Source organism: Trichoplusia ni, chromosome 2, assembly GCF_003590095.1.
Source record: "Trichoplusia ni isolate ovarian cell line Hi5 chromosome 2, tn1, whole genome shotgun sequence".
Lineage (NCBI taxonomy): Eukaryota > Metazoa > Arthropoda > Insecta > Lepidoptera > Noctuidae > Trichoplusia > Trichoplusia ni.
Window position 1 is genome coordinate 7,384,183 of NC_039479.1, and position 16,916 is coordinate 7,401,098.

General features: G+C 36.0%; 2 protein-coding genes across 2 annotated transcripts; one reads left to right on the forward strand and one right to left on the reverse strand.

Annotated features, from left to right (window-relative positions):
- The first annotated feature begins 2,423 nt into the window (after positions 1-2,423).
- Positions 2,424-7,211, forward strand: LOC113505748 (C-type mannose receptor 2-like). Its single transcript, XM_026888556.1, has 5 exons — positions 2,424-2,533; positions 2,674-2,937; positions 3,444-3,641; positions 5,899-6,147; positions 6,921-7,211. The coding sequence occupies exons 1-5, from the start codon at positions 2,476-2,478 to the stop codon at positions 7,124-7,126; spliced, it is 975 nt and encodes a 324-aa protein (XP_026744357.1). The 5' UTR covers positions 2,424-2,475; the 3' UTR covers positions 7,127-7,211.
- A 173-nt stretch (positions 7,212-7,384) lies between these two features.
- LOC113505757 (putative fatty acyl-CoA reductase CG5065) lies at positions 7,385-14,465 on the reverse strand. The gene is made up of 8 exons (XM_026888566.1): positions 14,266-14,465; positions 13,705-13,827; positions 11,507-11,692; positions 10,982-11,177; positions 10,471-10,669; positions 9,931-10,170; positions 8,279-8,536; positions 7,385-7,779 (listed from the first exon to the last, which is right to left on the reverse strand). Exons 1-8 carry the CDS (start codon positions 14,455-14,457, stop codon positions 7,620-7,622), a joined length of 1,554 nt encoding a protein of 517 aa, XP_026744367.1. The 5' UTR covers positions 14,458-14,465; the 3' UTR covers positions 7,385-7,619.
- Between the last annotated feature and the right edge of the window lie 2,451 nt (positions 14,466-16,916).

A 16,916-nucleotide genomic window follows, 5' to 3' on the forward strand; every position in this document is an offset into this window, starting at 1 on the left:
AGTAGGAACTCTAGAGTAGGAAACCATAAAATAAAGAAAGCAAAAATTATTCTTCAAAAATTATTACCTGATATTTCGAAGACAAATTCATAATTATTAACAAAACACAAATGGCGCCTGACGTACTAATGGTAAAGGTCACTGAACACGGAAAATTGATATCTAGACACGTTTGATATAAACATGACATGCAATAACAAAGAGTATGAAATAGAAATCAAATTTCTGCTAACAATGAAGTCCTATTTATTTTAAAACTAGGCGTTTTCCGCGGGTCCATCTGCGTAGTACCCGATCTCGATGTAATTTTTCTTAAAAAACATGGCCATCATTTTTTTTCCATATTTTCTGACCGTTTAAACCTTTCCTTTACTTCCACATACCTATATATCAAGACTAAAATAAGCTAAATGCGTTCAGCCTATTGTTTTCGGTGTCTTCCGAAACTGTACCTATCATTTGAAGGGTGGTGGATCGAAAGGAAAATTCATGAAGTATAATCTTAGGTACATCAATGTCAAAGACTATATTATCGCAACTGGGTACGGGGGGGATCAAACGATAATCGACGATCAAACGAAAGGAAGGAAGGTACCCTAATAATACCAGCCTATTAATAAGTATATGTCCAACTGCTCTAGCCCTTTTCACGTAGGTATGTATGGGGAAAGCTGATCACGTGTTGAACAAGTGTTGATCACCACGCGAGCTCACTGTGGCTGGGCCTCGATTCTGCTATTTACATTGGCCGATGGATGAATGGCAATTGGATTAAATTTGAAATTATTTCTATTCTCTTAAGCATTTTGCCAACACAATAATTGGAAATTCTTTGTTTACTTTGGCCGATGGATGAATGGCAAATTAGACTTTGATCTTGAGTGTAGGTACTGTAGAAAAAATGCTTAATAGAATACGAAAAGTGTCATCCGCGAATGTTAGTCCTGAGTCTGGGTGTCTTTGTGCAGGTGACTTGAATGTCTGTGAAACCGCGACACAAGGATTAAATTTCATACACTGGGCGTCGTTTAAAAAGCGACACGACGAAACGAAAAATTTCAATGAATAATTTTGTCCAGGTACGTCTTCAGAAGAAAATGTTTACCTCCTCGAATGCGTCTTGGGCCACATTCAAACACTTTAGGAACAGAATGGGCTGCAACAGTCAGAAACAAAGTTATAAACTAATTTCTGTTCATTGTCACAGAAAAGGATAGCATTGTATCTAATTTTAGACAGTTCTAACAGACGAGATGTGGTTCATGACCATGATAGTGCGGCACCGCGTTCTACAACATTGGACTTTATGACATCAGTTTGAAGAAAAATGTAACTACATCTAATATCTCGAATAAAAGTGACATCTAGGTATTGTGGATTTATAATAGCGGTAAGATGTATTTTATCTCAAAAACCTTTAGCAACACAGTTAAAATTTTCACAGATGACGTATTTCTGTTGAAACTGCAAAAAAAGGTACTGAAATTAAGACCAAAGATAAGCTACAGTTGTTAAATAAATTTGTGGTATCCCATAAATTTATTTGTCGGAAACCGGTTTGTTTTAGCTTATTTGAACCCACCATTTACACCCACTCGTATTTTACCATTTTTTGTTTTTATTTTAGGTGTAGGTTAATACCTGGGGATCCTCTGCCCCTCCATGGGGAGCTTCGCCTCTTTTACACTGTTTTGGAAAAAAGGGCAAGCAACCCCAGATACGGTATTTAGCTGAATCTGGGAAGATTGGAATCTCATACATGACTAATTAGTGTACAAGAACTGAGCCTCTTTCCACATCAATTAATTATATAATCAGTCACCCAATAATTTCTCCCCATTTGGTTTAAAAGCACGGAATTTTCGGACTTTTACTGACTGAACCCAACTCATATTCCTTTCGTTGCCTTTTGTCGACCGGAGCCGCGGCTACCCTTTGGGACGCTACCCCGGCACGGTACTAGATCGCCTTCGCCTTACTAGATTCTATAAAAGAAGATCTGATCTTTAACTAACAATAAAAGAAAAATGTTCGCGAGTTCGACTCGCGATCCCGCCGCGTCTGCTCATGACTAAGGACTCCGGTTGGGTCCGAAACTAGTCGGGCTACCCCGATAAATACGCGTGAGTAAACCGTTAAATCATTTAATAATGAATCAGTCTCACGATAGTTATTATAAAAAAAAAAAGAAAAATGATTTTAATTTAGATGCACAAAGCAATCGTTTTAGTCAATTTACGAGTGTCATCCTTTTTTAAACTCAATCAAAACTAAGATGATTCGTTAGAAGCGACAAATCCAGTTATATTTTCCTGTTCATCGTGTCCGTATGTAACGTATCGTTCGTAAGTTTACATACCTATATATAAAAACATCTTACATGTTATGTGTAACCTCTGATAAATTTTATGTAAATCGCTGTGTCTGTTTGCCATACGTATGCGAGCTTTGAACCGATAAACACGCGTCTGCAAAATGTATTCAAAAACAATTTTATCGTTTTTAATTGTGTGTTTTTTAAGTGATTGTACATGTAAGTATAAGTGCAGAATATAGTTATTATTTGGAAATGTATTTAATAATTTAAAAAATCTTGTATTTGATTATCTGTGTCTTATATCAGTCGTTAAAATGTGAAAATTTGTATCGAGTGTTTCTGTAAACATTTTGTAGATGGACAACGAGATAAGAAGTTTTTTAGAAAGGATTACACCTATTTAGAAGGTTCTGAGAGTTTCTACAAGGTGCATACACTCCACAAAACTTGGACGGAAGCTAAGAAAACGTGTAAAATGGAAGGGGCCACACTATACTACCCAGAAAATGAATTAGAAGCGAACACAGTTTTATCATTCTGGAACAGCACACAGCCATTCCTATACATTTACATTGGTATATCAGATTTGGTCGCAAAAGGAGTTTTTGAAACAGTTGACGGTAAGCTTTTTAATTTACTGATTTAGGTACGTACGTTCGAACGCACGTTACGGTGCGAGGAATAACGTGCAAGCTACGATACACTGCTGGTGAAGAAATGCTACTTCAAATAAAGCGACTCACGATATTTCTACTACTAAAGTTATTGACCATGCAACAGTGACTTAGTATGAGATATTGTATATAAAAGTGGGATTTATGTAAATAACTATATAGTTCAGAAATATAAAAGCAACACATAGTTTTAGTGTAATTAAAATCTAGTTAAAGAAAATGATTGACTTGTTATTCGGTTTTGTTTCAAAATAGAATAAATTGTATCTTAATTAATATTTAATAAATTACAGTCAATAGTTGGAAACCAATTAACTATTATATTGAGATGACTCACGTTTCAAAATATCTTTAGAATAAGATGTGTCATTGTCAAGTCATTTCCATGACCGAAACCCTCACAGTCGTGAGTACTTACGGCTTCATAATTCATCTTCTTTTCTCTTTAAAAGGTCTGCCAATTTCCGACGTGTATAACAAGTGGGGTCCAGGCGAACCGAACGATGCCGGCGGTACTGAAGATTGTGTAGTTCTAACTAAAGATTCAGGACATCTCAACGACGACAGTTGTTACAAGAAGTTCCCTTTCATATGCAAGAAAACCCTCGTGTCCTTAGAGTGGAACGAACAATGTAATATGCCGAACAAAAGTAAGTGATCACGTTACTTTCCTGATACAGTCGATAACTATTTGTACAAACTTTGGCAGTCATTACAGGTAGTCAGAAGCTTGAAAGCCTTACAACTGTTGTGACCGTGTTGTCCAGGTAACTTATAAAACACTGGTACCCAGCTGAATCCAGTTAGACCGGAAGCCAACCCAAACATAGATGGGAAAAGGCTAGGCCGATGATGACATCTTTGACATTCATTTGGTACGGGTAGTCAGAAGTTAGAATGTCTGAGACTTATTATTACAGTTCAAATTTTCACCCCTAGAATTTTTTATCAATTCATGATGTCGACAGAAAGAAATGTAAAAATTATAACACAAGTCTTTTTGCGCCGGGGGCTAAAAATGGAACTTAGAATTTAGTCCTTCGCACCATTAAAATCTAACTATAAACTAATTCGACCGTGAAAAAATATAATTTTAGCCAAGAATGCTGTTCATTTTGTAATTTAAAGGTTCCGACAAAAATTTCTATGTACAATTGTGGCGACACGAAGAAAATGTTCAAAATGCATTTTTGAAGTTCTTACACTGCACGAATATGGGTTGATGATGATGATAATGTGAAGTGCATTATTCCATTTCCACATCAGTAACAGTTTTCCATTTAAGACGCTGATGGCAGATTGACATTATTGTTTATGAAAATTTGTCAATATCTAAACGAAAATCCAATTAATATTTTATAATTTGTTATATTAGGATTGAAATTTATTCCGGCCCTTCTTAAACCAGTTTCTAAAACAACTTTCTCAATTAACATGCCTTAAAATAAGGACACAATACATGATTTTAGTTCCGTGCCCAGAGAGCAAAAGCAGAAACCTATTTAGGAGAGCCGCTATTTGTCCGTCTTTCATCTGTACATCGGTCTGTCACCAAGCTACATCTCATGAAACGTGATAGTTAGACAATTGATCTTCTTACAGATTACGAATTTGCCTTGTCGCTATATTAATAAATTCTAAAAAAGAAACATCGAGGTTAAATAACAGTGGTCATGGTAATAATATAACGGGTGACAAATTTCGGTTACAAATTTATTGTTCTTTTTGTATATTCTAGCCTGTTGTTTATACCATTTAAGTTATTTACATAATTCAACGCTAATTTTGATTCCTTGAACGGCGAAATAGTATAAATGCAGTATTAAGCGGAGATAGTAAACGATGGCCCGGTGACCTGTGACCCTATAATATTACACATTCATATGTGAAAGTGCAAACACTACTGGGATACATAGTGGTTTCTTAGGTTTACGCGAATGTTAGACATTGAAATGATACTTTTACGGATTGTATCGCGGTTTAATTTAGGGGAACTAAAATCTAAAATAAAACAATGCAAACACTACGTTAATATTCATAAATACAAACGATTTGACATAAAAAAAGAAAAAAATCAGTAAAGTTGATCAACAAATACAGTAAAATTCATATTCGATCACCAGTTCTTTTTTAATCACACTACATGTATACTCGGATAACCAAGTGGTTGAGGTCACCACGCCACACGCACTGAGCTCGTCGTGTTGCCGGTTCGATCCCAGGGTTGGACAAGCATTGATTCTGAAACATTTCGGTTCGCCGTTGAACGGGTAACCGACACACGATTCACTTTTCATTTTTTCGCCGATAGAACATTTCAACGGCGAACGATTCGCCGACCCAACTGTTCATCTGCCCCTGGGGTATAAAAAATAGAAATTCGATCTGTTTCCGTTTATTGTTTTAATAAACACACAAAATACGATACGTCTAATGATTTGACATAATAATAATTGGGTTGATGTAGATGTAGTTGTGGAAATGAAATGAAATAGATGATGTTATTTAAAGACGTGGTGACGTCTTAAACCATTCCCTGTTAATAGTACAGTAGTGAGACAACCGGTTACAGACGTCTACAGACACAGGTTTGGATCAAACGATTAAAAGAGGTTTTAAGCTGTTTCAATTTTGAATAACCAGTTTTAATTCAAAAGAGATTCAAAAATATTTTGCACTTTTTTTTAAGTAATTTATTTGATATTTTGGACGGACTCACAGATACTTGTTTTGGAGATATAGAAATAAAAAACAATGATATTTAACGACTTAAAAAGGACCCTGAATGTTAAAAAAACACTGAGAATATTCAAAATAATACGTGTCTTTTCGAGAATCATAATGAACAACACTTTTTACAATCTAAAGCCGTACCGTTTTATAACCATTATTCGAACGTATTTCCAGATTATATTTTCAACCAGCAACTTGGGCGATGCTACCAGCTCCATACAAAACCTTTGAACTGGACCGATGCGCACGCCGCTTGCCATGCTGAACAGGGGTACTTGGCCGTGATCAACTCACAGGAAGAAGCTGACTACCTGGTACAGTTGACGCAAACCCCAGTCAAGAAGGTATCTGGGAACTTCATGAGGGGAGCCGTTCACTTGGGCTTCCATAATAGAGGCGATGATGGCTGGCAGACTGTTCGCGGTAATATGTTTTATAGAATTATAATTATCACCATGTTTGCGTCGTCATTAAGTGTTATAAGAGGAAATTTAGTTCTAAAAAAAATAACGTGTTACCACATGGATTTCAAATACTAACTTGGTCGAGTGAATTCTAAATTGAGTGTTTATTTTAACTTGAACTTGAAATTGATCCTTGGTCGCAGGGATTTTCACAAGCTTTCAAGTCACATTGCCTTGCAAGTTATATAGACGCAAAGACTTAGAACAAATATGTTTGTCCTACTCGGGTATCGAGCTCGTTATTCGTCGTTCCACTCGTGTGTCGTTCCACTACCAAGTTAAATTTTAGATAAAAGAATCAAATTGAATCTCTTTTTTATTGGATTTCCTTGTGTCAATCAGTCAAAGCTTATTTAAATGCAACAACTTAAAAATATTTATACAATAAATTACATTTTTCAAACTATATCAATACAAAATGGAAAAATATACTTTTTAATGTATTACATAATTTTAGATAGATTTATCTATGTGTGGCTGTATGACGTCAAAACAATTGGGTCGGGGAAGAAGTTGATTACTATGCTAACGCAATGCGGCTTCTCATTTCAAACCCCATTCTTTGAAATCCAGGTCCGATGTTTCCCCTGTTTGTCAGTAATGTCTTAAATTATTAAGAAACTTTGTATCACACTGATGCATGCATTTGTATGCATCAGGATCGAACCTGCATCTAGTGCATCGAAATCCATAATATAAACAAATGGTCAAAACAAAACTTCTTTTTTATAGGTTCGGCTCTGGAGGACAGTGGCTACACATTTTGGGGCAATAACCAGCCCGATGGCGATGATAAGGAGAAATGTGGTTCCATGTTCTACAACGGCCATCTTAACGACATCAGCTGCAGCACGAGATGTTTCTACATCTGTGAGCACGAGGTCGACACGCTCAGCAACAGCTTCGATGACAGATTCGGAAGTTTGATAGTACATTAGATCTTGTGACCTTGTAATTAAGTAACATATTCGTTTGCGGCTTTTTTTAATATAGTTTGTATAAATCTATACATGATTCAGTAAATATTATTTCTTTCATGGTAGGTATTGTTAGAGATAGAAGCCATTATGAAGTTAGAGAGCAGGAATAACAACATTTGTGAGAAGAACATTATCATCATCCTAGCCTTTAATCAATTACGATGGGGTCGGCTTCCAGCTAACCGAAATGGTAAAAAAACAAACAATTATTTTTCAAGTGTTTTATATTTGGTATGAGTATTTACGGCAAGTATAAACATATAAAAATATACATCAATATTCCCTAAAATTTGATATCAACTTAGAAACTACACACAAAGACCCCTTCAAACAAAAGACAGCTCTTGTTACGGTAATGAGTACTTACGTATTTATATTTTAAATAATAAACTCCATAAAAGTACAAAAGTAAATCACCTATTCCAAATCAATAATTAAAGTGATTTATATTTCAAACATCTTTGAACACTGCTTTGCCGACTAGCGGTAAGTATCGGACGGCCGGTCCACCATACGAGAGCAGTTCCCTTGCTGGCTCGAAGTACGAGACGATCCAGTACAGCAGGACCAGGTAGAAGAACAAAGAGAACAGGCGGTCCACTACGTAGAGACTGGAAAGACGGGACAAAGTCAACAATTAGACCAAGCGCAGTTGTTAGGCAGCCAGCAACTTACTTTTTTTGTAAATATTCTCTGAAGCCAGGGACCAGCCAGATTTGGCTGCTCCACTGGACTTATTTTTGAGAATTTACGAGCCTCTAGCTAGAACCTCACTGAAAGGAAACTATTTTGTCGGTAACACGTCGCAGAAAAACCCTACGTCGTAATAGACAAAACAGGTTTGATTCAGTCGTAAAACATGCATTTTTTATTCATATTTTTTTGTTTCAAGACTATAATTTGATTGAGAACACTGGCCTTTAATATAAAAATACTATATCCATATTTCTGTTCACAAATTTTATAGACATCTAAATGCCATATTGGATCTTGTAAATGCTATATATGCTGTTCCACTTAATCAAAAATAAATAAACTTCTTCAATTAAATAAATTTCTAAATTATGTTTTCTGACTGAGGTGTCCTGAAATAAATAAAAATGAACTTACATGTTATTCTGAAGCCTCGCTTTCGGAAGATTCTCCAACTTTTCTTTAAGGCAGTACAGCTTTCCTCCGATCATACAGCTTTCTATATACGGTTCATCTTCAATGATAGTCAAGTCCATTGGGAAGGTCTCTTTGTCCACTGGATTCAGTAAGCCGACAAGAGACTTGAAGTTATTTGTGTCGAACCACCATTCCCTTGTTGTGAAGTACTGGAGAACCTCGAGTCCTATTGTGATCCGGTTCTGGATACGCACCATACTGGAGAAAAGACGGCAGAAAAAAATCAACATTTATTAAAAAAACATCAACATCATCCTAGCCTTTTCCCAATTATGAAGGAATCGGCTTCCAATCTAACCGGATGCACCTAAATACTAGTTTTTAAGAGTTACTTGGGCATCTCGAAACTCCGTAGTAAGACTTGTTGTCAGTCAGACCGTCTAGCTTCTGAACACCCTTAACTACTTTAAAAGATGTAAAATAACAGCCGGGACTCACAATTTAACGTGCCTTCCGAAACGCAAGAAGTTAGAAGAATAAAGAGCAAAATAAAACAAGTTTCAAATGCGATATACCTACTGTTCATTGAGGAAATTATTAGGATTGTGGTGCAGCTCCTACTAAAATACTTGGGAAAAACCTCTAGTTTGGAAATTTATTGATACATTTGTTTTTACAGAGGCATTCGTCTGTTTTTGCCATACATAAGTAATAATAAATGTCCTTTGATTATCTTCTTTGAGATTTAATGAAAGATATGGAAAACGAAGAAATTAAACGCCGACCCCATCAAGAAAATTAGGATAAGGGCAGAGGAATTATGGTGACCTAATCTCACTGAACCCTACTATTGACGTAACATTAAAAGTAACTTTACATAATACTAGTACATTCGATGCTGATTACTTCACAAAGACTGAACCGCAGGTTAGAAGGTCAATAGCGATGTCAGAAATTAAATAGAAAATTAAACGTGTCTGTATCTGTACTTTGTTATGGTATTATGTAAATAAAATTCCCACATATGGAGTTTAGTAAAGAAAGATTTCTTCTTGCATGATACAACGGTTTTACGCGTATTTTTCAGGTTCGTCCAACTAGTTTCGCAACCAACCAGAGTTCTTAATTTGACGCATTGTGGGTCGCGATTAGATCAGTTCGGCGGTCCCGATAAATACGCGAGAATACTGTTGTGTCATTTAGGTTTAAATAAACATGAAAGTTACTATACTTAATGAAAAAAATAAGGTTCAAGCGAGTGAAGATGGTTTTTTTTTATTGGTGATATATAATCTTAGTTTGTAATTTTGGTTCCAAACTAAATCGAGGGAGGCTTCCAGTACCATTTAATTACCAAAGTATATACATAAGTCCCAGGTCACTTAATTACCAAAGCTTGTTAAAAGAAAATATGTCTAAAAAATTATAGATTTGAAAAATCTAAAAACCCACGTTTTTAAATGTCACTCCATCTAAGTCCATCGATCTAGCCGTTTTTACAATTGTAAATAACATTTTCATCAAGTTTGAAGCTACTCTGAAAATTTCAGCCTGCTAGCTTATTGGAAAGGGCCTCAAAGTTGAGTTACAAAAATCGTCGTATAAAAACGTGGGAAAACTTTAACTTTTAAAAAAATTAAGTAAATACGTACAATCTCCTCTGCCTGAATAAAAACAGGAGAAAGTCAATGAAATAAGCAGGTATGATGTGATAGAAGAACACGCAGAGGTCATGTATGAACTTGTTGTGTCTGATGTTCCCATCGGGGTACCACAGGGGTCCCTCGAAGGGGAACTTGCGGACGGTGGCCTTGCCGATGTCCAACACTTGCTTCCAGGTCGTGTTGCGGTCATCGCCCGTCGTTATGTTGTACACAGGGATCTCGGCCTGTCTGTAAATTTAAGAATTTGGGGTGATGCTACTTTAAACATTGAATGATAAGGTCTTCTGTGACGTAAGAAATCAGTGCGAATCTACATCAACTCCAGCCTTTCTTTGATTTGCGGTATCGATCCTACGACACTTCCACTCAGTAAATCCATACAACTCTGCCATCCAACACTCTATCTGCCTTTCTATCTGCTCTGTTTTCCACTTAAGTTATTTTTATTCGTATAGTAAGATAAAGGACTAAGAATAGTTTTGATTTAAGTTTAGTAGACTATTCAGGAATGATATTAATTAAAGTTACCTTTTAGTATCCTTCCCAGTTTTGTAAGCAATGATGATGATGCTGTTAATAGCTATGTCGACGGGGATGACCTCGGCATGGTAGTGACCGTAGCAGTGCATGGAGCGAATGACGCCCTTGCCGGCGCCCACCATCAGCCCAATGGGACCGTTCAGATTGTCCACCCAACCTGGGGTTGGCTCCTTGTACGATGGTGTTACTGGAATATAAAAAAAAAATAGATTTAAAAAATATCTATATACCCACGTTTTTAAATGTCAAATTTTGACAGTTTATAAATTTGTATATTGCGTTGTCGTCCGGTTTGAAGCCACCCTGAAATTTTCAGCCAGCTAGCTTATCGGGAAGTGCCTCAAAATTGAGTTGCAAAAATCCAACCGGAACGAAAAACAAACAAACATACAGACAAACAAGAAGGTGAGTTTATAAAAACTTGGTAAAAATAGAGAGTAATAAATACTTCATAATACTTATTTGTTTTCTTATATGGAGACAGCATCGAACTCCTTACCTATGCTTGGTCGGACAACAACAGTAGGAAGTTCAGGATAGCTTTCCCTCACTAGGGCTTCAGCCAGTCTTTTGGAGTACGTGTAGGAGTTGGGGTGCTTCTGGTAGATGGAGGGAGCTAGGAGCGTCAGCTGTTGCTCTGACAGCCAGCTTGCGGCGCGGAGCACTTCGTGGGGGTCAGCAGGAGGATCAAAAACCTGAGAGATGGAAGTTTATGTATATCAAATACTTTTTTGCACGATTTTCCTTGACACGTATTTTGCATAAACATATTAGAGTCGATGTTGCAAAAGTAGTTCTAGAATATTCATTTTAGTAGATACGAGACTAAGGTTCTCATCTTGTTTACAGGCAAGTCAGACTCCATTATTTATAGTCCGTTATTTTGTTTTTCTATGAGATCGTGAATGGATTCGGATCGCATGTGATTGTTGATAACACTGTTGATAATGATTAGGTGCACGCTGTATAAAAAACCTAAAATACAATTAATAGAACGAAGTAAAAACAGTCAGTAAAAACTGACCTTTTCAGCCATTCTCTCGTAGTCAGGATAGCAGAAAGCAGTGGACAGATGAATAAAGGCAACTAAATTCTTCATTTTCTTTGCCATTTCGAGAACTCTCAGAGTTCCTCTGGTGTTCATCTCCAAACCCTCCTTTAGGGGTGCTTCCAGTCTCAAGCTTGCCGCGAAATGGAATACTATTGAAACCTGAAAAAATGTTTCAAAATGTAGTTGTTTGATGTCATAAAAGCAAGTATATCTTCACCTCATGCTGTATTCTAGAGTATGTGAGCAGTCATATGTTATTGCTTTAGGGCTATTTAGAAGATAAAGACATATTTTAAATAGCTTATTAATGCAATTTTTATAGTTTCAGTTTAACATACTAACTTAATTTGAAAAATTTGATTACTCGCGATGGGAGAGTACCTAAACTTTAATTTCTGCTGAAAATAGAAGTTTGATATCAAATAAACAGCAAACAAAAGAACATCTAGTCAATGATATAACTTTAATGAATGTTCGGCGTGTCACAAAGTTGTACAGTCAGCAGTAAAAGTTAATTGAAAGGCGGTCAAGAGCGAGTCGAAAATAAATTTGCCGACCATAATTTCTTAACCACGATTTTTATTTGATTAATTGTCGTTGTAGCGAAATTACATTTAAAAACAAATACATGATTTACAAAAATAAACTGTCACCATTCATGAGTTGCTTGGTGAGAGACAAACGAAACGATGAACGAACAGCAGAGCCTTAGAAATAGGGTTCCTGCTCGAATGGAAAAAAAACAGAACCGTATTATATACTAAGCTTCCGCCTTCTGATCGTTCGAGGTGTCAAGTTTGTTGATACAAAAACATTGTGTAACATGGTTTTAAAATGGTAAAACTTTTGTTGCTGAACATACAAAAAAAAAGGTTGTAATTTAAACCGTTGGTGTTGCGTAATCGTATGAATCATCGTTATAAATGGGGTTATATCTCAAGTTATGACAGTTTCGAAATTATAAGAGGATTAGTAGAAACTTTTTTCTGACTGCATGTACCTAAAATCTCTTTCCATGTTTGAACATTGAATGAATGATTTGCTGTTTGATGAAAGAATATAGTGTTTGTCACAACTCATTTAATTTGTATAAATCTTGCTAAATCTCGTCGTGCTGTAACCCTACTGTTGAGAAAACTCTTATTCGAAACAATATTTAAAGCTACCTACGATACTATTTATGGTTTCATACAATTATTCTAAACAAGGAGTAATACTAAAAGCTACAGACCAAACATTTCACCACAAAAAGGTGAGGAATATCGAATCAATTTTCGCTTTAAAATTTCTATTTATTTGATTGGATATTTTACTTCTAAAATAATCTAAGCACGTCATATAAATTGTCATCATAAAAAAACAGCATAAACAGATACTGAAAATGATACATTAAATCGAACTCTTTTGTGACGTCACTTGCCAGTACGGTTCTTACCGACCATCTTTGATGTGTTTTATCGTCGTAATGTTAATTGTTTTAATAAAAAAGAGTGAAACTACCTGATGGATTTATATTCATAAACAACACGTGTTCACACATTGTTTGCGTATTTTGTGGTAAGTAGGAACCAGAGACAAGTTTCTCTATCACAATGACAAGGTAATTTGCACTTTCCTTTACAATGTAAGCCGCTTTCGCTAGCTTTTGCAAACGTCAGTGTTCATCGGCCACGATTTAAGGATAAGGGCCGGTGCACAGTTAAAACTACCCATATATGTAATTTTTATTTATTTTTTTATGCTCTGTATTTGGCCATTCCAAAACTTTATACTTTTTTTAACTTTTAACCATACTGTCGCGGGTTTCACTACCTACAATATACATACACATATTTACCCAGACTCAGGACAAGCTTAGAAGACCTACACAAACGGTGATCCTACATTTAAAACAAAAAGGTTTTATTTCATGTAGGTTGTTTTACTTTTAAAACGTTATAGTACTGACATTAGTTGCGCGGGGATTAAAACCGCGACACGTCGCGCTCAGTGAAAAGATGGCCCTTTCATACGATGTTATTTAGCCTCAAACTTTATTAGATTAGATTAGATTAGAATATTCTTTATTGTACACCATGGAATTACTTTATTTAATACATACAGTGTTAGGGTACAATGGCGGCTGTTATTACCTGGCTTTAAAAGAAATTTCTGGGTTATTAGTAAATTACCTCATTATAAAGCTTGTTCAGATGCTCGTCATCAATCCCCAACTCCTCATACATGATGTCTCCAGTCACTGGGATGAGCTTCTTCATTACATGCGGTTTCTCCTCTCTTATTCTTTGAAAGAGCTGTAATGTTAAAGTGACATACATGTCTTAGTTTTTTATCTTACAAATACCAAAACTTACAGGGAGTTCACAATTGTCCAAATTTAAGAGACGTATAAAAAACTAGCAAAAATCATTCTTCTTCAGCCGACTTCAAAATGGATTGGTGAAGGTGAAGATGCGACGGTGTTTAGCACTAAAGACGAGCCGTATTGAAACTCTTGTGTCATTACTCAAAAAATATTTTTTTCAGTCATTTGTTCGAATCGACAACATGAACTTAGCATGACAGCAAGACGATAAGTCCTGGGGACTGTTAAAATGGGAACCAACACTGTTAAAATCTTTCTTCCAAAAACTATATACGTTGATTTATCATAAAACGAACGTATCTCAAAATACGTATATATTCACGCCCCTGTACCCATAATACATCAATCATAATATTGCAACACTCACGGGTAATTTCCACATTTCTTCGATGCGCGTTTCAGGTGACTTGCCCCGCTTTGAGCGAACCAACGCGTACACACAGCCCAGGTCCGGTACACTGTACAACAGCTTCTCTATCAACACCTTTCCCATAAGACCTAGAGCACCGGTTACCAGGATCTTCCGACCTCTGTACCACTCGTTCACCTCGGATGTCATGTTGACAGCTGAGGATTAAGAAAAGTAATTTAAAGGGTACTGTTGTATACTGTTCTCTACAAGCTACAAAGCGTTTTTCCTCTAATAGAGTTATTGACTTAGGCCCGATTTTTCAATCGTCAGATAACTTTTATTTGAGGAATAAATATGGCCGTTTGACACATTTTCTATACAAAAACTGTCAAAACGTCAAACTTATTCGTTAGATAAAAGTTATCTTAATCTAGTAAGTACTATAATTTTGTCTAGTCTCTCAGGCAGATTTCTTCGATGTTTTCTTTTATCACATTAAGAAGTAAATGAGACAAAAAGCACTTAAGTTTGCGGTTAAAAACATCACTAGCTAGTAAAAAGCGTACTGCTAAGTGACGTCACACGAGATTTGACACTGTATCCAATATATTTTTTGGAAATCTATCTGACGGTCTAGGCAGATTTTTTGTTGTCAAATATTTTGTTGAGAAGTAAAAGTAAAGAATTGCGTGTCAGTACTGATTAGTTATTTGTGGTTATAGCTTTGCAGTAACACTATTTTTGCCTTGCGTCGTCGCCCGCTTGGAAAAGGGTTATGAGACCTAGAAATAGTCTTAGTCCTTCCTCAAAGTTCAAGTTGACTGATCAAAAACATTGGTGAACTAAAGCAGCGAATCCATCACCCTGGCAGCTAGTTTGACGCCCCACATATACAACGTCATTAGACTAAGCTAAACCCCGTCTAGATAAATGATATTACTAAAATCATAAAAGCCAGTCGAAAACATTTGAATGTATGGAGAGTCAAATCACGTGACTTATCAAAACGGAATTTCATTTTTAACCGACTTCGAAAAAGAGGTGGTTCTCATACGTCGATATTTTTATTTATGTCTGTTACCTCTCAGTTTCGTACTGGATGAACCGATTTCGTTAATTTAACGTGAAAAAGCTGTCATTTGGTCCTTGTCATTAGTTTTTATGTGACATAGGTATAACAGAGGCTGACTTGGCTTGTAAGTTTTTTTTTATATAAAAAAGGTAGTATTTTGTCTAAAAGTCTCAGTCTCTAAATTTTCTTTAACATGATATCAATTGAGTGTTTTTACTCAGATGCTTTGTTATTGCACTTATACATACATATGTACATAGATTACTCAGTAATGTTGCAAGGGAAACTGCAACGAATTGCATCAACGGTAATGTGTGGTATGGTCGCCTCAGGTTGCCAGTCGGGGTGAAGAGGGCTTCTATGTATTAGCTATTAGATACTTCATACATTACAGTACATATAATACGAAATACAAAAAAGCATTCCATTTGAACGAAAAAAAAAAACAGAAAACAAAATGCACCAAATTTTATAGAAATGTTTAAAAATCGCTTTAAACCCGTTACCTATTCATTTTAGTAGCATTATCATAATGCCACTTAAATGAATAGTTCCATTTAAGTATTTAAGTAAAGGCTCATCAGTGATATTTTACTATATTACGGAACCCCAAACACGAGCAGAGTTTCAAAACTGTATTTTGAAACCCTGTCAAAACCGTGTGATCTATTACATAAACGTGTGAGTAAGAATTACGTGTTTTTTATATTATTCTTGTGTTATCTCCACGCCCTCTTGTCATACTTATGAAGTGTATAACATTAATCTTGACACACAAGTTTGTGCTAGAAACTAATCAATGAGTTCGTGATCCGTCCCGTCCTGGATCGTCCCTAAATTTTTCTCTCATGACTACTTATTATTACGCAATAAATGTTGAAAACTTTTTTATAGTACGGTTGTCGTTTCTAAACGCAGTTAAGGCACAGCCGACTAACTTGCTTCACTCAAAAGAGGATGGTTGCGTAACGTAGAGTTGAGACATGTAGTAGCGACATAGATCCTATAGCTATAGTTATGTGCGTTAATTACGCGTGAATTATTAGTACAGCTTGTCGGTTGGCTAACAAGAGCACTTTAAGTGTCCTCCTAAGAAACTCATTTGTATAGCTGTGACTTTGATTGTCAGGTAAGTCGAAGGTGAAGTAATCAAAACCGTGAATTAGCTTCGCCTTATTTCAAAATCTCAGAAATTCTTAACTTTATCCGAATTCGTGGTTCATTTGTATTCGAAAAAAGAATACTTTTTTGGTAAGGAAATGGTCTTCAATTAGTTAATAATTTTCTCACCGTTCAAACCTTCCCTGAACTGGTACGAATATTTCAAGACTAAAATTAGCCAAATCGGTTCAGCCACACAGTTTTAGCGAGATTAACGAACAGGAGTTCATTTTTGTATATAAGAAGAGAGAGATAGAACTATACATTTTAAAGATAGAGTAGGACATCAAATAAGTTTTCATTCAAAAATAACATTTAGCTTCAGAGCCCATGAGGCGAGAAATATCGTGCATGTTGTAATACATTGCTGGCGCTCATATATCACGTTCGATACGTTATCTGCGCGGCTGCACAATGCATTGCAAGTTGCGAG